At 40.7% G+C, this 24,624-nt stretch overlaps 1 protein-coding gene across 1 annotated transcript; it reads left to right on the top strand.

Moving 5' to 3' along the window:
- Positions 1-7,970: 7,970 nt before the first annotated feature.
- LOC150075461 (KRAB domain-containing protein 2-like) lies at positions 7,971-8,531 on the top strand. Its single transcript, XM_090388496.1, has one exon. It carries the CDS (start codon positions 7,971-7,973, stop codon positions 8,529-8,531), a length of 561 nt encoding a protein of 186 aa, XP_090244622.1.
- The last annotated feature ends 16,093 nt before the right edge of the window (positions 8,532-24,624 follow it).

Genomic DNA, 24,624 nt, shown 5'->3' with positions numbered 1-24,624 from the left:
GCGAGTGGAGAGACTCTGTTAGATATGAATCATTAATTAACCTAACTGCCCTCTTCTGAATGGAATCAAGAAGCCTGAGAGAGAGGTTTTGGGGGCACCACTCCAGATGTGGGAACAATATTCCATGGCAGGGCGGATTTGCGATTTATACAGAGTGAGCAGCTGTTTGGAAGAAAAGTAACGCCAAGAGCGAAAGAGAAAACCAAGTTTTTTAGATGCAGAGGAAGCAATATTTGTAATGTGCTTGTGCCAAGAGAAATTAGAAGTCAGGGTAATCCCCAAAAGAGATATATCATTTTGCCTAGAAATCGGAGTGTCACTAAAGATAAGCATAGGAGCAGAAGAATCCTTTTTGCGAGATATAAGACAAGACTGAGTTTTAGAAGGGTTGAAATCAACTAAGTTGTCTTTGCCCCACTGAAGATCGGCATATAAGGAATTGGTAGCAGATTTTCGAGAAGTTGAAGCTGATTGAGCAGGACAAGGTTTGTCAAAATGGAAAGTTGAATACAATGTGCTATCATCGGCAAAACTATGGATAGGATTTCCAGTCAATGGAAGAAGGTCATTGATGTACAAAAGGAAAAGAGTGGGGGAAAGAACTGAACCTTGGGGGACACCGGCATTAGTGGAGAAGTTAGAAGACAGAGAGCCATCTACCATCACCCTCAGTGAGCGATCAGAGAGAAAACTGGATAACCAATTACTAAAAACAGTTGGCAAACCATAAGATGGAAGCTTGTTTAGAAGACCTTTATGCCAAACACGATCGAAAGCCTTTGAGATGTCAAGAGCAACTACTTGGGTTTCACCGAACCTTTCCATTGAATTAGTCCATAAATGGGTAACATAAGCCAGAATATCACCAGTGGATCGACACTGACGGAATCCATACTGGCGATCGTTGATCACACGGAAAGTTTCTAGGTAGTTTAAGCGTTGGCGGTTAATTGATTTCTCCATTACTTTAGAAAGAGTAGAAGTAATTGCAATGGGACGATAATTGGATGGGAGGGATTTGTCACCCTTTTTAGGAACTGGCTGGATATGAGCAAATTTCCAAGCAGAAGGAAAAACACCTTTGGAATAAGAAAGTGAAAAAAGGCGACAAAGAATAGGAGTAAGTTCAGGAGCACAGGTTTTGAGAACAAGTGGAGAAATACCATCAGGACCTGGAGCTTTCTTAGCATCAAGATTCATCAGAATCCTCCTGATATCCTTTTGACGGAAGACCACTGGAGGCATTGAATGGAGCCTGTTGGGAATGGTGGGAGGTGTTTTACCAAGATCATTAATACATAAGCTGGAAGAAAAATGGGATGCTAGCAGGTCAGCTTTATCCTTGGCTGAAGTGACAACAGAACCATCTGGTTTGGACAGAGGTGGGAGCAGAGATGGGCAAAAGTTGCGGCCAATAGCTTTGGCAAGAGATCAGAATGCTCGGCTACCATTAGGGCAAGAAGCACGTTTTCTACTCTTAGCCTGTTCAAACTCTAGTTTGGACTGATTAATAACTGCTTTACAATTGTTGCGAGCTTTGATGTAGGCAGAAAATTAAACTGAAGAATTAGAAACAAGCCAATTACGATATGCAACATTCTTCTCTTTAACAGCCTTAGAACATTTATTGGAAAACCAAGGTTTAGATAAGGGACGAGATTTTAAAGTGGAGTGTGTGATATAGGATTCCATTCCTGCAAGAATAATTTCACTGACATGATCTGAGCAAACGTTGACATCAGAACTTTTGAAACAGTAATCCGACCAAGGAAAAGAAGAAAAGAAGTTTCGCAGGTCATCCCATTTTGCATTCTTGTAATGCCAAACAACACGAGGTTGGGAATAGCCATGAGATAAAGGTTCCATTGGAGACGAGACAATCACCAAGTTGTGATCTGAAGTGCCTAAAGGACCTCTCACTTCGACCGTGTACTTAGAAGGGTTGTTTGTGAGAAAAAGATCAAGCGTATTGGCTGTATGATTAGGATTGTCCGGTATTCTTGTAGGTAAATGAACAATCTGTGCTAGGTCATTAGTAATTGCAAAAACCTCAGCATCTCGACCAGCTGGGTCGGTGTGACTAGAAAACGGAAGCCAGCTGGAGTTGTGAACATTAAAATCACCAAGGAAAATTACCTCACTGTTAGGAAAGTTGGACTGGAGAAAGTCAAGTTGCAAAGAGAGGAAGTCAAAGAGCTCCAAGTGATTAGTGGAGTTGGGAGAACGGTAGAGACAACAGATGATTTGACACAATGAGGTAGAGAGATTTTAAGCCAGAGAAGATCAAAGAGAGGAGATTCCAAATTGCCAAGTCTCTGACAGGGAATATCAGAACGGACATATGCACAAGTACCACCTTTGAGGCGAAAGGAATCATACAGCGAATAGTTTGGGCATCTGAGATGAACAGTAGTTGAATCAACCGATAACTGAGATTCTGTCAGAAAAAGTACATGGGGTTTGGCAGACTGCAAGTGGAAATGGACATCGTTGAGATTAGAATTGAGATCACGTATATTTGTGAAATGAATTAGGAAGTCCTTGGGAGGTTTAGATCTTTTCGCAGATAAGCTTGCTCTATTAGTTTGACAATTCATGGTGTATTCAATAGTAAGAAAAAGTGGGTGGGACATACTGTATGAAGTAATGAAATTTTTGGATATGGCGTACACGTGGTAAGAATGTACCCAGATCCTTGACATAACGTGGCCTCGACAATGCTCCCCACATACACACTACTCGGACTCCCTCCAGTCACTATCTGGCAGAGTAGAGGTAGCAAGATTATACACTAGCTGATCCGGAAGCTTCCTAGAGAGTTACCAATAGGTTCAGTCCGGTGTACTAACTAGTGGCCAGCCTGCGAATACCGTTTTAGAGCTGTACCCTCGAAATGTAAGGAATATTGGATCTCGCCACGACGTTCATCAAGTATTGCAAAGCATTCATGGTTTTGTCGATAACGACTAATGGGCAGAAGCCAAACCATGAAAGGAGCCCCATACCATGAACCTGTCTCCACCAAACTTCATTGTTGAGCGAATACAATCAAGAAGGACATGTTCCTCTGGCATTCGCCAAACCCAGAAACGGCTATCAGACTGGTAGAATGCGAACCTCGACTCGTCTGTCCATAGGACTGATTTACCCAGCTCTACAGTCCAGGATTCGTGCTCCTTACACCATGTTGATCGGCGTCTAGCATTCGTTGAGGTGATCACTTCTGTTGAATGTTGAGGTAATTCTGTTGAACGTGTCATCTTGCATGCTCACCACTTTTTCAGTTGTCTGTTTGAAGCCAGTGTGCATATTTATAGAAGGTTCTGTGACGTGCTGCATGCACAGAACCTGTTTCCCCATCCATGGATGGATGTCGGGATATTACTGGAATATACAGTATATATGTTACGGTAAATTTGATTAATCCGGTGATTATGAATAATTACCGGTTAATATGTATAATCGTCAATAATATTGGAGAATTTGATAAATATAGAGCAATTTATTAAAAAAACGGTATTTTACATATTCTCCAGCGCTCGCTGGTGTATTTGACAAATAGAACAGAGAAATCATGAATGAAATGAAGGGAAGTGCTTCTGCGCACTGTCGAGCCGACTAGCCGCTTCTAAAACCTATAATATAACGCCATTTAGTTAGTGCAGAGCTGTTGGGCTGAACGAGAACTGTGGCAACCCCCAAGGCAGAATGCGCTGGTCCCACAGGAACTAGTAGTTCTTGGTGACTCTATGGTCAGGGAAACGGGGAACATCTTTGTAAAAAGGATAGGTGGAACAGGACCAGGGTATGTCTGCCAGGAGAAAAAGTTGATGACGTTGTAGAGCGGATATCATCTTTCAAGGGCACAAAAGGTGATATAGTTGTACATGTTGGCACTAATGATATTAAGAGTAGGAGACCGGCAGAATTACTTAACAAGTACAGGTCACTGTTGAACAAAAGCCGTGAATTAGGGTTGAATCTGAAAGTGTCTGCAATTCTGCCCAGACACGATAGGAGGGAGTATATGATGACAGCCTTGTCGATCAATTCGGCCCTGGAAAGATTGTGCAAGGCTCAATTGGTAGAATTTTTTTCAGCCTGGTCTGTACTTGTTAACAGGAGAGACTGCTTCTACAGAGATGGGATACATTTAAATAGAAAGGGTGCAAGAAAATTTGCAGATGCTATCGAGGCAGCGTTAGGTGGGTCGGAAAAATTGCTAGCTTGGGGGTATACAATGACTAATAGTTTAACAGTAGCCGCAGGCAGGGGTGAAGGTGATTCTTGCACAACTTCTATTATAATAAGTAGCGACCTGGAGCGAGGGGTGTTGGTGGTTTCAGGGACGGATGGCAGTCATCGTGAAAGAGGTAGGTATATGGGATGTGTTAGGGTAAATAGGAATAGGAATAGGTGCATGTATGCTTGCATGTATACCAATGCTACAAGTATAGTAAATAAATTTGATGAATTTAAAGTGTTGCTCAAGACATCAAAGGCGGATATTGTTGGGACAGCAGAGACGTGGTGTCACCCAGATATAAGGAATGCAGAACTGGAATTTGTGGAGTACAATGTGTACAGAAAGGATAGACAGGATAGGAAGGGAGGAGGTGTTATGCTGTTAATTAAGAAAAACATAAAATCAAAAGAAGTGCATCCAGTTGATATAGATGACCATTGCAATGTTCAGTCAGTTTGGTGTGACATAAGCACTGTAAAAGCAAAAATAAGATTAGAAGTGTATTATAGGCCTAATGACTCGAATGAGTACAATGAACAATTGTACAGAGAAATAGAGTAGGCTAGTAAATCAGAATGTCTCATAATGGGGATTTTAACTTCCTAGATATTGACTGGAACTTGTGGGTTGGTCACTCACACACTAGTCAGACTTTTGTGGATTTATTGGATGATTGTTTTCTACAGCAGCATGTTCGAGAGGCAACCAGAGAGAGTAATACTCCTCTTGATCTGGTTATCAGCAGTGATCATTCGTGTATTAAGAATTTGCAGATAAAGGAACCACTAGGTGGCAGGGATCACAGTGTACTGATGTGGGATTTACTTAAAGATTTAATTACCATCAGGTGTAAAGGAAAGGGTTTTTGCTTCCGTAAAGGTGAGTACAGTGGTCTCAGACAGTTTTTAAATTCTGTACAGTGAGATCAACTGACGATGTTACCAACAGTAAATTCTAAGTGGGAAGCATTCAAGGAATTAATCGTGGATGCTACTAAAAGTTTCATACCTATTAAGAAATATTGTTCAAGGTTTAGGCCTAAATGGTTATCAAATGAATTAATGAGACTCGTAACAGAGAAGAAAAATGCATGGGATGCATATAAAGTATCAAGCGACTTAGAAGCCTATGGCAGATATAAGCTAGTCTGTAATCAGGTCACAAAGGAGGTTAGGCAGGCGAAGGCAGATTACGAGAAATCCTTGGCAAAAGATGCTAAGAAAAACAGCAATGATTTCTTTACTTATATAAACTCTAAACGGAAGGGGACGAATCTGATTGGTCCACTTGACATCGATGGTTCGACTGTTGATAGATAGCAAACAAATTGAATGAGTATTTTGCATCTACATTCACACATGAGGAATTATTAAGGTTTGAAAATGGCAGAAGGTTATCAAATTGTAGCAGGATACTTAATGATTTTGTAATAACTGAGAGCAAAGTGGAGGAGAAATTGTTGAAGTTAAACATAAGAAAAGCACCTGGGGTGGATGGGATCTATCCAGTTATATTAAAGGAGGCGGCAAAGCAACTAAGCAAACCCTTAGCCATAATTATGAGAGCATCCTTGGACTCAGGGGAGGTTCCCTCGGACTGGAGATGTGCAAATGTATCCCCAATTCACAAAGGGGATCGAAGGGTGACACGAGTAATTACAGACCGGTTAGTTTAACTTCTGTTCCGGGTAAAATAGTGGAGTCACTGGTTAAAGATGCATTGCAGGATCATCTAGACAAGACTGCAGCAATAATTCAGACCCAGCATGGGTTTGTTAAGGGAAAGTCTTGTCTGACAAATTTGATTGGTTATTATGATGTGGTTACACCAAGGAACTGGATGCAAAAAATAATTTTGATATCATATATTTGGATTTCAGGAAAGCTTTTGACACTGTTGCGCATGGAAGACTATTGTACAAATTGGAGCAGAATGGTATTAAGGGTAAGTTGCTACAATGGATAAAAGGATGGTTAAATGGGAGAAGACAGAGGGTGGTAATCAATGGGTGCTGCTCTTCGTGGACTAATGTTATTAGTGGAGTTCCACAGGGTTCGGTGTTGGGTCCACTGTTGTTTTATATATTTATCAATGATATTGATGAAGGTATATCAGGCTTTAATGTCGAAGTTTGCAGATGATACAAAGGTTGCAGGGTTGTTAATGGCAGTGTGCTACTGCAACAGCATCTAGATAATTTGGGCAGATGGGCTAAGAAGTGGCAGCTGAAGTTTAACCTTGACAAATGCAAAGTAGTGCATATGGGTATAAGTAACCCGAGAGAAAAGTACCAAATGTGTGGTACTACATTTAAGGTGGTAGAAACTGAACAAGACCTGGGAGTAATTGTGCAGTCAGATATGAAGTTTTCTGAGCAAGCAGACAGGCTGCCTGGGCAGGTCATGGGGTTTTGTCAATGATATATAGGAATTTTGCTAGCAGGGAAAAGGAGATGATTGTCCCTCTGTATAAGGCAATGGTCAGGCTACGCCTTGAGTACTGCGAACAGGTCTGGAGGCCTCATTTTAGGAAGGATGTAGATTTGCTTGAGCGTGTACAGAGAAGGGCAACAAGATTGGTGAGGGCAATGAAGGGATCCTCTTACCAAGAGAGGCTTAAGTTCTGAAAATTGCAGTGCCTGGAGACTAAGCACCTGCGCGGTGATCTGATTGAGGTGTATAAGGCCTTGAATGGGTTGAGCACGCTGAATTCTGATGGGATCCTTCCACTTGTTCAGATTACGAACCTAAGGGGCCATAAATTCAAATTAAGAAAAGACAGATGTAGAATAGATGTGCGGAAATGTGCCTTTGGCCAGCGGGTGGTTAATTGCTGGAACAAACTTCCATCTGTCGTTGTGGAAATTGAGAGGTTGAATAAATTTAAGGAGGAACTGGACAGGCATTTGGAGGGAATGGTGTGATTTTTTTTTATTTATTTATTATTATTATTTTTTTTTTGGCTGATGCTGCATAAGCTCATACACTTGGTTTCTTGCATCACATGCCACTACTACTACTACTACATTTCTACCGTTTGGTGCAACAAAAAACAACACATCAGCATTTAGTTAGTGCAGCTGAACTAGAACCACCACTGAGTCTGCATTCTTACCGTTTAATGCAACGTTATACTTATAGATAAAGTTAAACGTATTTAGTTTATGTCCATATGTAAGTTTTCTTTGAAAAACAATTAGAAATGAACATGTAATGAAAATTTTTGTGGTATGCAAAATTGTAACGGTTATGGATACCATTGAAAGAATGAAAGAAAGTTTTACTGCAAATTTAACGAAAGTAATAGAAACAAAATGCAGTAACAACGGTTTTATTAAGAAAGAAAAATATATACAGCTGATGAATGACATTTTTGCACTAAAATTGAAAACCACAGGGAAAATTCCAGCAGATTACCAAAGACTCAAGCTCTATGATATAATTAAAGTAGGTGATTGTAATAAATTGATTTGCCCTGTTCAAGAAAATAACCAAAGCATAAAATATTATGTCTGCAATGAGGAAATTTTTGATACAATACATAATATTCATATAGCTATTGGCCATGGGGGAAGAAATCGGATGATGAACGAAATTCAAAAAAAAGTATAAAAATATAACCGCTGAGTCTGTAATGGTATATTTAAACTTATGTGAGCCTTGTCAGAAGAAAAGTAAAGTTCCTAAAAAAAGTCTTAGTGTTTAAGCCAATGGAGTTTAACGAAATGAATAGTACGTGTCAGGTAGACTTGATTGACATGCAAAGTCAGCAAGACAAGGGATACAGATTTATTCTTGTATATCAAGACCACCTAACAAAATTTGTACAATTGCGTCCCTTAAAAAGCAAACGTGCTGAAGAAGTTGCTTATGTTTTATTGGATATATTTACTATTTTTGGAGCTCCTTCTATCCTTCAAAGCGATAACGGTCGCGAATTCGCGAATAAAGTTATCGAAGAATTATGTTCTTCTTGGGAAGAACTCAAAATCGTAAATGGTAAACCTCGGCACAGCCAGAGTCAAGGTTCTGTCGAACGTGCAAACCAGGACATAGTGAATGTATTGAGTACGTGGCTAGAAACTAATGAAACACGCAACTGGAGTGAAGGATTACGATTTGTTCAATTAATGAAAAATAGAGCATATCACCAAGGAATTAAATGCAGTCCCTATAAAGCTATGTTTGGTTCTCCCATTAAAATTGGCCTCAAAACCTCATGGCTTCCCAAAGAAGTTGTTAATTTAAAAGAAGAAGAACTAGAAAACATTTGCAGGCCTGGATGATGATATCTGTTGTGAGCTTTTGATGTTGGTTGGGTCCAGTGCTGGAAGATAAAAGTTGTGGTCCTGGATCATGGTCTGCAGTGTGGAGCAAAAGATTTCCCAACTGACCTTGTTAATGGCATAGCGAATAATATTGTAGTGAGCTGGTGGAGTTGGATCAATGGATCCTGTGAGTTGAAAAGTAATAGCTCTGTGATCTGATCTGGCAGGCCTCATTGACCTGACACCCAGAAATTTTGCTGGAAATGGATCGTATGGCTATGGAGATATCTATTGTGTATTAACACAGAGTGCTGGAATAGGTAGGCAGGTTATTGGGCTTGTTCAGAACCAGGAAGGGAGAAGCGGCCAGGAAATCTTCAAGAAGCAGCCCATTGTGGCACCCAGAACGATCAGTGGTCAGGCTGTACCAGGTTGGAGCGCGACAATTTACATCCTCTCCAACAATAGATAATCTATTGTTGGAGTGATATCTTGGCCAGGTTCGCAGTAGAGAGAGATGATGTTTTATGCACAAAAGAGCAATGGGACATCGTCATCTTTTGTGACGAATCGAAATTCAACATGCAAAAAAAAAAAAAAAAAACCCAAACTATTATTTTTAGGCCACTGGAATAATTAAATTCATCTGCCGTGCTGTGTGTCTTATGTCTGTTAATTGCGTGTGTTCTATGGTCGATTTGTCTATTTTGCTGGACGAAAAACCTTGCTGTCTACGCCTGAGACCGACTAACTCAGCCCTGGAGTGAAAAAAAAACCCATTCAAGTTCCTCGCGTCATCGACGGGATTCGAACATGGACCTTTTCCACCTAGTGTGGGGAGGACGGTGACGATACCACTGTGCTACGCGCAGACAAATTCAACCTGCATGGCTCGGACGGGAAGCGATATGTCAGAAGACGAAAATCGGAGGCATACCATCCTGACTGCATAACACAGACTGTAAAGTTCCCCTGGCGGAGACCAGGCAGAGAATAAAGGGCAGCCTGGCTACCTCCTAGCGGTGTGTGCGAGCAACGTGGGGTCTCACCAGGGGCCCTGCGGCCAAATGCCAAGACACCCAACAGAACCTAACGCAATATGTCACATACAACAGACAACACGTTTCTGGCATTTACAGTAGTACTGTATTTCTTCACAGCGTACATATGATGCAGAGTGAGAAATCACAGGTGACGCCTGACCCTAACGCTATGCAGGCTATGCACACTATGCACTATGATTACAAGACATTCTATAAGCAATATGACGGGAAGAACATCCTTCCTTACGTAAAGCAAAAATAGCACTCTTTCTTCGTGGCGTCAACTGCACGTAACTCGCCATCCTGCTACAAGCAAGGAATGGCTGCAACTCTTGCAGAGCGTGCTTATATAGCTGAAAGTAATAGCTGATGCAATATTACGTCATCACCCACGCGTGTCAATCTTATCTGATGCAATCTGATAAGATAAGAAATACTGCCATATACTTACGGTTTTCGGACGACAATTACAATTTTAAGAGGTGATGCACTTTCTTTGAACATCAGTGTATATCCCATCTAACAAATGGATTTCGAACATGTCTGCAACCCACAATGCAGTGCAAAACACATTATTTGCAAAATTCACAAGTGAAGCATTTTTTTTGTCCGCCACTACATATACAGTGTCTGCTTGGAACACTCCATCAGCATCCCAAAAATACTGATGCCATCGACTTAGCTTCCTTTTCAGTGGAGGGAAAAGAGCTGTACTTCCACTGTTTGGACTGCTGCTTTGTCTCTGGCTGCATGTGATGGACCACATCGCATCCATAGTCAGAAACCTTGCAAAGAAATTTGCTATAATCTGCTTTAAAACGATGCAAACGTTCACTTGACTTGACAAGTCATGTGCGTTTTTCATCTGCTATCAAGAACTTTGGAACCCATCGTGCTGACTCTTTTATAACGAGAACCACTGTTAGTATATGGCACGCACATTCAGAGAAGATACCCAAGATGTTGGCAAGGCAATATAATGCACTGTCATTCGTCGATCAGTCATCACCAGATCATGCCACTCTCAACAACTTCTGGATTGATAGACGATGCAGGTTTTCCAGAGCGTGGATCATCTTACAGGCTTTCCCTTATTCGTTTAAATTCTGCTGCGCACTTCTTAACCATGGAATAGGAAGAGGCATCTTCCCCCAGCGTTGTAATCATATACTCATGAATTGCATTTAGCGTTAGTCCCCCCCCCAAATACTGGATGACTGCACGGTTGGATGATTTTGTCTATCTTTTCTCATTCACACAGCTTTGTTAATTTCAGGTCTTGTAATTAAAAGAACGCCTTAGCGAAACTTCATGAAACTTGGTGGATTATTATATGAAGATTGAGTACACATTGAGTACAGCAATTTTTAACAGTACCACTTCCCTTTTATAGTCAAGCGATGAACATTTCAAACAGTCCTCGTAGGATCTTAATACATTCTCGATGGAGTTCAGATTGATTGGGGGAACTGCGCAGCCATTCTAGAACATTTATTTCAAGCAGTTCTTAGTGCTTCTTAACCTGCTGCAGGGGACAAAATCATGTTAAATATATAAAGAATGCTCAGAAAATATTATGACAGAACAAACAAGCAAAAAATTCTTCAATAAGAATAGCTTGTTACGCCCAAGGATCACCAGGCTCTTCAAAGATATACAATGTTTATAATCCTCTGAACTAGAACCCTTTTATGTTGTTGTTGAATAGCTTGACAACAGAAGTATTTGATGACATTCCAATCATTCGTCATTTATTTCATTCATGAGGATATGGTGTTGAAACCTTACCCTCACGAATTGCTTTTGGCGTTAGTCCCTTTTTTTCCAAAATATTGGATTATTGCACGATGACTGATTTTGTCCATCGTTCCTCATTCACACAACTTTGTTGACTTCAGGACCTGTAATTAAACAAAATCGTCATTGAAGCTGCATGAAACTTGCTGGGTCACTATTTGAAGTATTAGACATTAAGTACAGAAATTTTTAACACTGTACCATTACCCTTTCACAATCAAGCCACGAACTTTTCAAACACCCCTCGTATAATCACACTGGTTCCAGCAAGGGCAGGCAATTAAGAAAGCCAATGAACATTCAAACTGGAAACCCAAGTCACTTCCACACTTTGTGGACGGAGAAGTCATCCATACCAGATGCCAATGCTTAATAATACATACACGTAGTATTACATCGGCCTAAAATGTATTATTAGGTATTATTATTACATGCCCTCTTTTAACAGCGACGATAATTGATCCTACAGTTGCTATCATCGTAACACAGGTTGACACAGGTGTTCCTCTATTAGCCTATTCTGTAGCTATACGCTCTTGTTAAATTCCTCAGCAGCTACTGTCGCTCTCTGATGCATCGTTACAAATGGATCCGTAGGCTCTCATTAAAATTCCAAGCGTAACCCATGGAGACAAAAAGGTTAAATCACCATCATCATTATGAATCCTTTGTTTTTTCTGTCCACTGTCGCAGTACACCAACAAAGCAGAAAGGAAATTAAACACTGGCTTGCAGCTAATGTGTTAAGCACCAACGGAAATAAGACCATGAGGTTTGTCTATTTGGTGGACAGAAGCTCGAGTTTTCGTTAAGTCAAGTGCGTGTGTATGTATGCGTTTGTGTTAATTTTTTTTTAAGCCCATCAGTAACTCTGGCCATATTGCGGTGTATATAATAATATGTCTGTAAAGTGCGAGTGTTCTCTGGTAGTCTTCCAGACTGTGACGGAAATACAGGAAGAAGTGGTCTACAAAAATACTGAGGTATACCTGATGAGAGCAAGGATGATGAGAGGACACCCTACCCTGCCAAGGAAACACTTCCCACATGCAAGCACTAGCACTAGCACTAGAAGTCTGGACATATTCAGAGTTCCTGGTGCCATGTGGCGTCCTAAAAACAGTTGCGGGTCCATTCAGTCAAGAAACATCTTTCTTGCACATACTGGAAGACTGATTGAACTGATAAGTGTTTTCAATCATCGATTTGATTCTGAAACTACTTTGTTTCGGCGCTTAGATTTTTATATCATATTTCATTCAAAAAAAAAAAAAATGCCGGAAAAAAATTCTTCCTATACTCAATACCCAAAAAGTTAGAAATCTTTTGCAACTGGCGTAAACTGATATATTTTTTTTTTTTTTGGTAGTTGTTGGCGCATCGGTTTCTGTGGCCATAATGCACCTCCCAAGGTTTTTGCAGTACTTTGATACAAGCCCGGTGCGGGATTCGAAACCGCGACCTTTGGGTTGCCAGGCAGGCACTTTACCCACCCGGCTAGCCCAGTGGGCAAACTGATAATTAAACATACGGTATGCAAATGTCAGGTCCAGAAGGCAGCAAGTTCCTTGCCATCAAATAAACACAGCATGCTTTCCAGCGCCTTCTTAGCCAATGAGGGCCCGGAAAACACAGCTGATCTTTCAGTTTTCAGAAAGACGTTATTACTAGAACAGGAGCCAACTGAGCAAACAAAGGAAATCATAGGTGTTTCAAAAAGAACCATCTCAAAATATACAATTTACAGACAGTACGAGTACACTGACACATACACTGCCCTACCATTAATATCTGGACGCCTGCTTTTAAACAAAAAAAGGGCTTTTATTGTGTTATTTAATATTTTGTGCTGAAAACTTTTGCTGTTATGACGGCCTTCAATCTTCGCGACATACTCTCAACCAGCTTTTTATAAATGTCAGGTGATATGTTCCTCCACTCGGCTTTTAACGCAGCCACCAGTTCGGGCTTGTTCTTTGGGCGATCTCGACGTGCACGTATACAATCCTCCGACGATCCAAAACATCCCAAAGATGCTCGAGAGGATTCAGTTCAGGACTCTGGGCTTCCAATTCATCCACACCCATGTCCTCAAACTAATCTGTTAAGACCCGAGCAGATGGCATGGCGCGTTGTCTTGCTGATACATGGGCCTTCCCCGAAGTACTGCCATAATGTTGGAAATGCATAATTGTCCAGGCTGTTCTGGTATTGCACAGCATTCATTGTTTTGTTGATAACGACTAATGGGCCCAAGCCAAACCATGAAAGGAGCCCCATACCATGACACTGCCTGCACCAAACTTCATTGTTGGGAGGATACAATCAGGAAGGAACTGTTTCCTCCTGGCATTCGCCACACTCAGGAACGGCCATCAGACTGGTAGAGTGCGAACCTCGACTCGTCTGTCCATAGGACTGTTTTCCACTGCTCTACAGTCCAGGATTGGCGCACCTTACACATGGAAATCGGCGTCTAGCATTTTTTTAGGTGATCAGTGGCTTCTGAACAGCTGCACGACCATTGTAACCCATATCATGGACCTGCCAGAGTAAATAACTATAATACTGGTGTATCTGGTCTGCCTCCATGGGGCGGAATGTGGGCAACGTTGGGTCCCATTAGGGGTACAACGGCCAAATGACCAGATGGGAAAGGCAGCGGACTTAAACAAGTTTGACAAAGGCCAAATTGTAATGGCCAGACGACTGGGTCAGAGCAGGTCCCAAATGGCATGGCTGGTGGGATGCTCAAGGTCAGCCGTGGTTAGTACCTACCGAAAGTGGTTCGAGGAGGAAGATCCACGAACCGCCGGCGAGGTGTTGGACGACCACAGTTCATCTATGCTCGAGGTGAGCGAAGGCTCTCCCGGATGGTAGGTGGTAACAGTAAGCCGACTGTGTCCCAGCTCCTCGGTGTCTGCGCGGATAGCACAGTGGTATCGTCACCGTCCTCCCCACACCGGGTGGAAAAGGCCTGGGTTCGAATCCCGTCGATGACGCGAGGAACTTTAATGGGCTTTTTCACTCCGTGGCTGAGTTAATTGGTCTCAGGCGTAGATAGCAAGGTTTTTCTCCCCAGTAACTGGGGTTTTTTCGTCCAGCAAAACAGGCAAATCAACCATAGAACATACGCAATTTACAGACACAAATAAGGGTTAATGTATTTAATTACGGGTAACCCTAAAATAATAATTTTTTTTTGTCCCAGCACCTCGGTAATTGGAATGCTGGTGACGGGAGAATATGTCACAACACAGTACATCGAACTCTGCTGAAAATGGGGCTGCATAGCCACAGGCCGCTCCAAATGCCCATGCTAACTGAGGTTCACCATCGGCAGCGCCTACAATGGGCACACGAGCATCTAAACTGGACCTTGGATGATTGGAAGAAGGTCGTCTGGTCCGATGAATCACGTTTCCTGTTGCACCATGTGGACGGCCGGGTACGTGTGGGTTGTTTACCGGGGGAAGTGATGGCACCTGGATGCACCGTGGGACGAAAACAAACCAGTGGCGGCGGTGTCATGCTTTGGGCGATGTTCTGCTGGGATACCCTGGGTCCAGTCATCCATGTGCTACGCACTGTGACGTCTACACTACCATGGACGTCCAGGGAAATACATCCATAAATGACTGGACAGAAACCATCAATGTGATCCTGGATACGATCACCTATCAAGACCTGGAACATGAAGAGACCTCACACCAAAAAGAAATGAGACAACAAAACAGAGCATATCAAGGACCCTCAGGGGAACTGCCATTCACCTTGGAGGAAATAGGCCAAGCCATAGGTAGTATGAAGAATGGGAAATGCCCGGAGGCATAATGTCTTGGAGGTGGAGGTCCTGAAGAGGGTGTCGGGTGAGGAAAGTGGCCCCCTGCGCGATCCAAAGTGCCCTCAACTCTTGCCTCCTTTCTGGCACCTTCCCCAGGACCTGGAAGCTGGCAAACCTCAAAAACATCCTGAAAAGTCCGGAAAAACTTGAGAAAGACCCTACCTCATACTGTCCGATCGCCTTCCTGCCGGTCATCGGCTGGAAAAGGTCATTGAGGCCAGACTGATTCACACCTATAAAACAAAAGGCCTATACTCATCAAAGCAGTACGATTAACCCTCGGGCCCAGCACAGAAGACGCCATGTCAAAATTGACTGCCACAAGAGATAACTCTAACAGCAAGTACCTCCTAGCCATCTTCGTGGACTTTGTGAGGGCCTTTGACACACTCTGGGGGCAGAGTGCCCTCGCGAGGTTCAGGGAAGCCGCCATTTCTGCTCCGCTTTTCTCCTTGCTTTCTGATTACTTCTGTGACCTTGCGTCTGTGACGGTGATGGTTCGGAGCGATGTTCAGGAAATCAGAAGGAAAATCACAAGGGGATGCCCACAAGGTTCAGTCCTTGGGCCCACTATGTTGGAACCTTCTTTTCGACACCTGGTTAAATAAGACCTGCCAATCAACAACATTAATAGCTTACGCAGACGACCTCACTATTGTCATGGCCGACAACTCCAGGCGGGAGATGCCGGCTCCACAGTGACTCAAGAGAAACGTACCAACTGTGTGGTACTACACTCAGGGAAGTGGAGAATGAAAAAGATCTGGAGATAATTGTGCAGTCAGATATGAAGTTTTCATGGGGTCTTGTCAATGATATACAGAAAGTTTGTTAGCAGGGATAAGAAGATGATTATCCCCTTGTACAAGGCAATGTTCAGGCCACACCTTGAGTATTGCGTACACGTCTGGAGGCCTCATTTTAGGAAGGATGTAGAATTGCTCGAGCGTGTACAGAGAAGGACAACAAGATTGGTGAGGGGAACGAAGGGGTACTAATATCATGAAAGGCTTAAATTCTGCAAATTGCAGCGGCTGGAGACTAGGCACCTGCAAGATGATGTGACTGAGGTGTAGAATTCTCTGAATGTCTTGAACAAGCTCAATGCTGATGGGATTCATTCTCCTGCTCAGATTACGCAATTCAGAGGATATAAATTCAAATTGAGGAGAGACATTTGTAGAATAGATTTGCGGAAATTTGTCTTTAGCCAACGGGGCTTGACTGCTGGAACAAACTTTCATCTCTTGTGGAAGTTGATAGCTTAAAGAGATTGAAGAACTGAACAAACTTTTGGAGCGAATGGATAAGTGAAATGGGAAGGTTTTTTTTTTTTTTTTTTCGCTGATGCTGTATAAACTTGCTTTCTTGCATCATATGCCACTCCAAACATTTCTAGGAATAGTCCAAAGTTTTGCTACAGAAATGAGCAGCATACTAATGCAGTAATTTAAGTTATACTCGGTAGGGTGCGATTTTGCTATTTGAGTACGAAAGATCCTTCAGTTTAATAGTGACCATAAATTATTATATGAAATATATTTGTAAATGCAAAACTCGTGGGTAAGATCGCGGATAAAGATAAGTGTTTAAATATAAAAGTATAATAATCCTTCGATCAGCTAACTTTTATTATATTGTTATACAGTACAATCTATAGCTAAACGGTACTTGGTACTCCATACTTTTGCACACCACTGTATATTGGATTATTTTCTCTAAATATGTCAAAAAAATTCAGTAATGTCAAAAGGAGATGTGAAGAATAAACATAATACGCATGCAGTTAAGAATAAAGTTAATTCTTATATTAACTACTGTATATTATTTTTTTTTTATTTATATTTTCTAATTTCTTCTATAAAGTTTAAAGTATGCAGGTCAGTCGACTCATAGAACATAATTTTAATCTTTTATATTTTCCCATTTTAGACAAAATTTCGAAAGTCAGTAATGGATTTAGCCGAAAGGATTTGGAGGTATCCAAATGCTCACATTATTAGGACCATGAGCTAATGGCGTGTTAATCCACAGGTGGCCCAAATCTCTATGCTGATACAATGTGGTGTGGACTCAACAGTCCCGTATTTCAAAATGTTGAAAAGTAACACGATCAATACTTGACCATTCATATAACAAAACTGCCCTGAATTCCTGGAGCAATATGGACAGCGGATTATGCTAACGAAGACACCTGTCCAGTTCGTCTCACAGCTGCTCAATGGGATTGAATATTCGAGGAGTGGGTTAGTCAGGGCAGGATTTGTAGTCTCCTTGTGCTCATCAAATCACTCTTCCATCAATTTGAAGATGGATGGTTGCACTTATTTTGAGAGTAACTCTTTGGAAGTCAGTAATATCCTTACCGTTCCCTACTGTCGGAGAACTGATCTGGGCACTTCAGGACTAGTCTCATCATGCATATTTTTGCATATTGTTGTCCTCGTGGATAGCACAGTTTGTAGGATTGCCGTCCTCCCCACACTGGGTGGAAAAGACCTGAGTTCGAGTCCCGTCGATGATGTGAGGATTTTAATGGGTCTTTTTCAGTCACGTTGTGAAAAAAGGCCCATAAAAAAGTCGGTCTCAGGAGAGGGTAGCATGGTTTTCTCTCGCGGAAACTCGGGTTTTTCGTCAAGCAAACAGCAAATTGACCACTGGACATACACAATTTACAGACAATATACACGAAGCAATATGGCCTTAGTCTCTGATGCTCCTAAAACTCTACTATAACTGCAACAGCATAGATTGTTGCATATAGTCGAAATCTCGATTGTTCTAATAAAATAGCTAAGCAGTGCATTTTATTTTAGAGTTTATATTTTTAATACCACCTGTCATCTTTTATACTGCAGCTTTATATCAAAGATGTTTCTTTGTGCTTGACTGCATTAGCGTTTGCCAACCACCTGATGAAAGGGCAGCACCATAAAAACGACTGTCAGAGTGATGACGCCATACTTAAAATAGAAATTGAAAAGCAGGGCAGTGTCGAAACAAAATGAAATACAGGTACATCTACTTAAGAATGTCTTGCTGAAAAAAATATATGTGATGGCAGTTATTGTATGTCATGTAGGTGGATGTTAATATACTCGTACATGGGGATGTTAATATTTTTTTAATGAAAACCCCAAACACGAAAGGTATCAAAACCTATAGTACTTAGTACCGTGCATGGGTTGAAGGAGAAGTATGGGGGTAGGGGGATGCCGGAAACTTTTCTCTAGAGACTAAACATGGGTTTCACCGCTTCAAGTCTCCAATAAGCAAAGTGGTGGTATATCACCAGTTGATGAAAGTCATCTACCACCTACATACTCGTACATGGGGATGTTAATATACTCGTACATGGGGATGTTGATATACTCATACACAGGTGTTTCCGTGCAAGGAAAAATCAGAGATCTCACTGTTTTAAGCAACATGCGCCTATTTTAAGTGGCATATTTTGGTTACAGTGGAACACTGATTAGAACTATTTCAGGTTTGATCAATTCAAAAAATCGATTTGTTTGGATAGCTGATTTGTAGAACCTAAGCGCTGATTGAACTGATATGCCAATTTTCCATAAGAATAATGTTTCTCACCCTGCACATAAGTTTCAAGCAAACAGAACTCTGAACATCAACAAACACCTTTCCCAATGTCATAAATAAAACATTGTATGAAAGCAAAACAATGACGCACGTCCCAGCAATTACAAAAAATCACCACTAATACGTAATAGCCAACCTATTGTAAATACAAATAAAACTATAAACAAAGATTCGTCACGTACGAAGTCGAACCTCGCTGATCTCGTAAAGTCGAACACATAATCTGATCATGTATTTTTTGTCATTTAGCAAAAACCCAAAATAATCGACGGGAGGTAAACTCTATTCCTATTTCCCGTGATCGGCAAACTACAACCTTGCTTTAAAGTAGAACCTGTTACAGCATGCAAATAGGATAACCAAATGAAAACATTCTATTTTTTGAACTACTGTATTTCCCGTTTTTCGCTAGTCGGTTTTAAGAGTCTTCACTGTGAAAATATAATTTGGACAATTCTTTGAGGCGGAGAGTAACTGCTTGTGTTCCCTTAGTCCCATACAAAAGGGTTATTTTAGACACATTAAGAACTTCGGCCATATTGCGCCGTATATATTATGTGTGTAAATTGCGTGTGTTCTGTGGTCGATTTGCCTGTTTGCTGGACGGAAAACCCGAGTTTCCATGGGAAAAAACCATGTTATCATCGCCTGAGACTAACTAACTCAGCCATGTTGTGAATAAGGTCCATAAAAATTCCTCACATCATCGACGGGATTCGAACTAAGGTCTTATCCACCTGAAGTGGAGTGGAAGGCGATTGTATCAACGGTGCTACCCACGAAGGCTGTCCCCCACATACACAAAAAACCCATTTGAATTGGTACCGACAGCATGGCTACTGAAGCCCCAGTAGTTTCCCGTTGACTCCAGGATAGGATTTTCAAACTCTAACTTAGGGTAGGACCACCTTTCCAATCCACCTGACGATCTCACCTGTATCCCTTAATACGTGACTGTCTTTCCCATCCTCTCGAGTGCCCTCTTCTTCCGTTTTCAGCCTAGGTGGGAGAAATCCCATCCAACCTGCGGAGGATACTTCCATTACATCTTCCATCGCTCTAACTATACCCCCTTTCCTTCATTCTCTTCTTCAGTACATCCTGTCTCTTTCCCAGGAAGCTCAGGTGACCATGGCAGAGACCAGCCAGAGAATTATAGACAGCTTGGCTAACTCCTAGCGGTGTGTGCGGGCAACGTGGGGTCCCACTGGGCCCCTCCGGCCAAAAGACAGAACACAACACAATATGTAATATACAATACACAACACTTTCTGGTTTTCACAGTGATACTGTTTGTCCCCACAGAGTTCATATGGCGCAGATGTGGGAAACGACCGGAGGGGTCTGTCTCCATGTTCAGATTTACTTAAAGCTAAACAAGCTACAGCTTAGGGCTTCACATTACAAGGGACCTCGCTTTATCTTAAAAAAATCCTTTTTTAATATTGTCACAGGTGAACTGTAAGAGAGAAGGGCCTCATGCATGTTATAGCTTAGGGCCACAAGTTTAAATCCGACCCTACCTGTCCCCTAACACTATCTGCGCACTATGAACTCAGGAGAAATGGATCATGACGCTTTTTGTGATGAATCAAGTTACTATCTTCAATGGGATTCACCACGCACTTTTCAGTTGGAGAACGGGAAACTAGATTCGACCCTGCTAACATCATGGAAATGGGATATGGGCTAGAATCACTGTCAATGGTGGTAGATATCGCCATTTATTTCAGTAAGAAACTTTTATAGCTGCAAGGTATGGAGATGATATAACTGATGTTTATGTTTGACTTTTGCAAGAGCAACTGGGCCAGACTTTCTTTTGATTTCTTTTGATTTAGAGAATGAATACCTTGAGTGAGTATAGCCCGTATGAAATGAGCAGCCATATCCCCAAACCTCATGTTTCCTCATTTATCAATTTCTGTAAAAGTGTGTTCCGGTTTGGATGCACGTTGTGCAGACTGAAAAACTGGGGGTAACGAGAAGGAAACCCCCACTCCTCTCATCTGATATCGGCTAATGGCTTGTAGAAAGTGTCCTCCCAGAGAAGGAGGATACTTTTTTACAAAGTTTTATTTTTTGGCAGTATACTGTAGACTATGGTCTCTATAATATATGTTTGCAATATTTTCCTTGACTCTATTCTTGCCTTCATTACCATTAATTTTTTGTAATATGCATATATACCTACAACGCCCTCTCACTTTTCACAGTATACATTTAAGGCGTTTAACCTACTTAAAATAATTGAATTATTTTATCTATAGAATTATACTATTTTATATATCTAAATTATTTTGGCAAAATTACACTCCTTGCATTACAACCACAATCCTTGCCTCTGCTGTTTCTAAATCCATAATTTTATTATTAACACTAAAAATCCTTCAGCACTGGCTTGGATGTAAGAAACGCTATGTCCTGGATATGTGACAGTTGTAGTCCCCTGATAATTACTGTATTGATCTATCACTCATGTCTTCTCAGTATTAATGTTTATAAAGCTCTTTCTGTGACCTTTTAATACTAAATTTCTTTAATCTTATTGCATCAATACTGATAATTTTTATTTCTGTAGGTAGCATCAGTCTCGAGGTTGGACTAGTGGGAGAGTTATCCTTGCGAAAAGTCCAAATCGTGCCTGTAGAATTAGAGCAATGCCTTGCCTAATCTCACCTCTATAGAGAATTTACGGGATTTTGTTGAGAGTGGTATCTGGTTGCCAATCCTTTACCTTTGACCGTATCAAAAGTGGCAGATATATTGAAACAAGAATGATATCACGTTCCCTCAGACACTGAGGGAATCAATACTATGTGTGTGTGTGTGCTGTGTTAGATTATCAGGTCGCCAATCTCATAGTGGGGTAAGGTTTCTATGATTTTCAGCGGTTGATTTTCAACAGCTAATACTTCTGAGTCTGAATTATGGAGGTTTGTAACATTAATATATGTACTTTTTTCTCACTGAAAACTATGAGCACAGATTTATTCCCTACTCGATGTCTTTACCAAACACCACTGTCACTTTTTTACCCGTTCAGAGGTTTCAGGAAAATGGAATTATTACAGTTGCTATAATTAGTATGCCCAAGTGACACACAAAACATATATGTATAAGATAATGCTGACTTATTATGCTTTTCTTCTAACTCTTGTATCCAGAACTTCGCAAATCGCTTTCTACCATACTCAGCATATTCCACTCAACACCTACCGTGGCCTTCCGGCAGAAGGATGTCAGAATTCTGAACAACTTTGATGCCAAGAAAACTCCAGGTCCTGATGTAATTTCTCCAATTGTTCTCAAAATTTGTGCATCCCAGTATACAACTGTTTTGTGTCTCCTTTTAACACTTGTTCCACTGGAGTTTTTCCATCAGCATATAAATTTGCGCACGTCCAGCCATAAGCGGTGACAAATTCCTAAAAAGGATAGCACATCCCTTCCTTCGGTACCATTGCACGTAGCTCATCTCTTTCCAAAGTTATGGAGAATTTTATCAAAAGCCAAATCTTACATGATCTTGAAACCTACTATTTGAGCAATGAGTACCAATAAGAATTACGTCAGTATTGATCCACTAGTGACATATCAATGTCCCATCCTATTGGATAATAGGACGGGACCTTATTATCCAATAGATCAATCAGAGGATATGCTAATTGGATATCCTCTGATCGATCGCTGCGGATGATGTTAGTAATGGCTCTGTATTTTAACTTCTCAACTAATGCCAGTGTTTCCAAAGGTTCAGTTCTTTTCCTTTTGTATATTACAGACCATTGACTAGAATTCCTGTCCATAATTTTCTGATGATAGCACATTGCATTCCACCTTCCAGTCAGAGAAACTAGATTTCTATTCAAGATCACACATCTCTAATGTGGATCAATTCATTCACTCAATTAACTTTAAAACCAGTCTGAATTTCCTCAACCAGCCAACATTCATTCGCTGTCCAACTCCAAAACTCACAGAACTAACCTTTTCTCATCTATGACTTTTCACTGACTTCACACTGCCTGAAGTAGTTTCAGTTTCTATATATGCGCACTCACTTTTCGAATTCTGGAAAATTTTCTATAGACATACGATTGAAATTTCTGCTCATCCTCAAGTTCATTAGCAGCTAAAATTGTTCTGTAGTTTAAAAGGACATGAGACAACCCTTTTTTTTTCTAAGGAGGACTATGTAAAGACAACATAGTCCTCCTTTACCAGCCATTTTTATACACATGACTGATAAAACTAAGTTTCCAAGTGTGCAGAAATCCAGTCATCTGATCGAAAGCAACTGAGTGTCGACATGGAAATATGGTCGCATCGAACTTCGACCTAAGTATGTACCTGCTTTAATTTATCATTCCTTTTACTTCAACTAGGAGTGGATGGATTTTTCCGAAATTTTGCATTACATAACTGTGACGTATATGGGCGTAAACGATTAGTATGTTAGGCTGACCGGAAACAGAATCCAATAACATGAATTCTACAGCTCTGACGTATGATGAAAACGTATAACGGACTCTGGAAGGGATTGAATCATTGGGATGTCAAAAGATGGTTACTCAACACAGCAAATCGCCGTTCTTGTAGATTGTGATGCCTGACTGGTACAGGAACATCAGAACGGGAAGGATCTGTCGAATAGCGACTGGAAATATGTCATAATCACCGATATTAACATTGTAAATGACATCGTGTGTAGGAGAACATGATTAGTAGACAACTGCATTCTCGCAGTCCATTGTTTTGTCTGCCTCTAACGCCATTTTTATTTGTATTTAAAATTTTGCGTTTAAACTTTCAAACATTTCACAAAAGTAGCACTGAAATTATAAGCACAACCCCTTGAGAAATCGTCCATTTACTGTTCTATTGGCACTACATTTGGAGTAGGCGGATAGGGATCGAAGGGTGTTTCAATTTCCACAAACATAAAAAAGGCGAACGAAAAGAAAATATTTTCATCCAAAGAAAACAAAACTTTTTTGCGATTATCTCTGAACAATTTATGGAAAATATAAGGGCGTGTATATACAATTATGGAGCGATTTTTCTTTCTCTTTCTATTGCATTGTCTGGATGAGACATCAAACTAGAATTTGCGAACAAAAAACAAAAAAAAAACAGACCATCAAAACTATCACGGATATAGCACCGATTCACAAACTTTCCCAAAACAAAAGAAGAACGTCGATATTTCCAGTAGGCGTGTTAGACGAAATCACACGAAGAATTGTTTTTCTACTATCTTATCGATTGGATGCTCCAAATATAACCGTATCGGAGATAACACCACAGTGCCAGCTGCGAGGACCACACCAGGGACGCGTTATAAGTTCGTCTAGTATTACTTAATAGTATCTTAGCAACGAACTGACAAGACATGCTGGAAGATAAAAAAAAAAGGAAAAAAAAAAGGAAAATATTTCTTCTTCTAGGGAAAAGAAAAAGTCAGACTACACCTTGGCCTAACTTTTTTAAATTCCGATCTCACTCCAAGCAAATATATTTCGTATCTGTTTATAAAATAAAATAAAAAAAACAGTAAAACTGTGTGTATTATTTATTAAATTTATTCTTTATTATTATATATTATACCCATTACATTATACATTACACTAATTACAGTAGAAATTCAAAAATCAGTAACTTTTTGAATATTTCAACAACCTATACAAAGACAGAGAGAAAAATAGCTGGCCGAATATTCATATCTCACACTTCGTATTAAAAAAAAAAAAAAATTAAAAAAAACGCAAAATTTATGAGAATCTCATAAATCCAGAATCCGATAAATTAAAAATTTGCGAGT

The sequence above is a fragment of the Mastigoproctus giganteus genome, chromosome 14, assembly GCF_048544385.1.
Source record: "Mastigoproctus giganteus isolate SK-2022 chromosome 14, ASM4854438v1, whole genome shotgun sequence".
NCBI lineage: Eukaryota > Metazoa > Arthropoda > Arachnida > Uropygi > Thelyphonidae > Mastigoproctus > Mastigoproctus giganteus.
The sequence above is the reverse complement of the archived record's forward strand: the minus strand, read 5'-3'. Positions and strand labels throughout refer to the sequence as shown.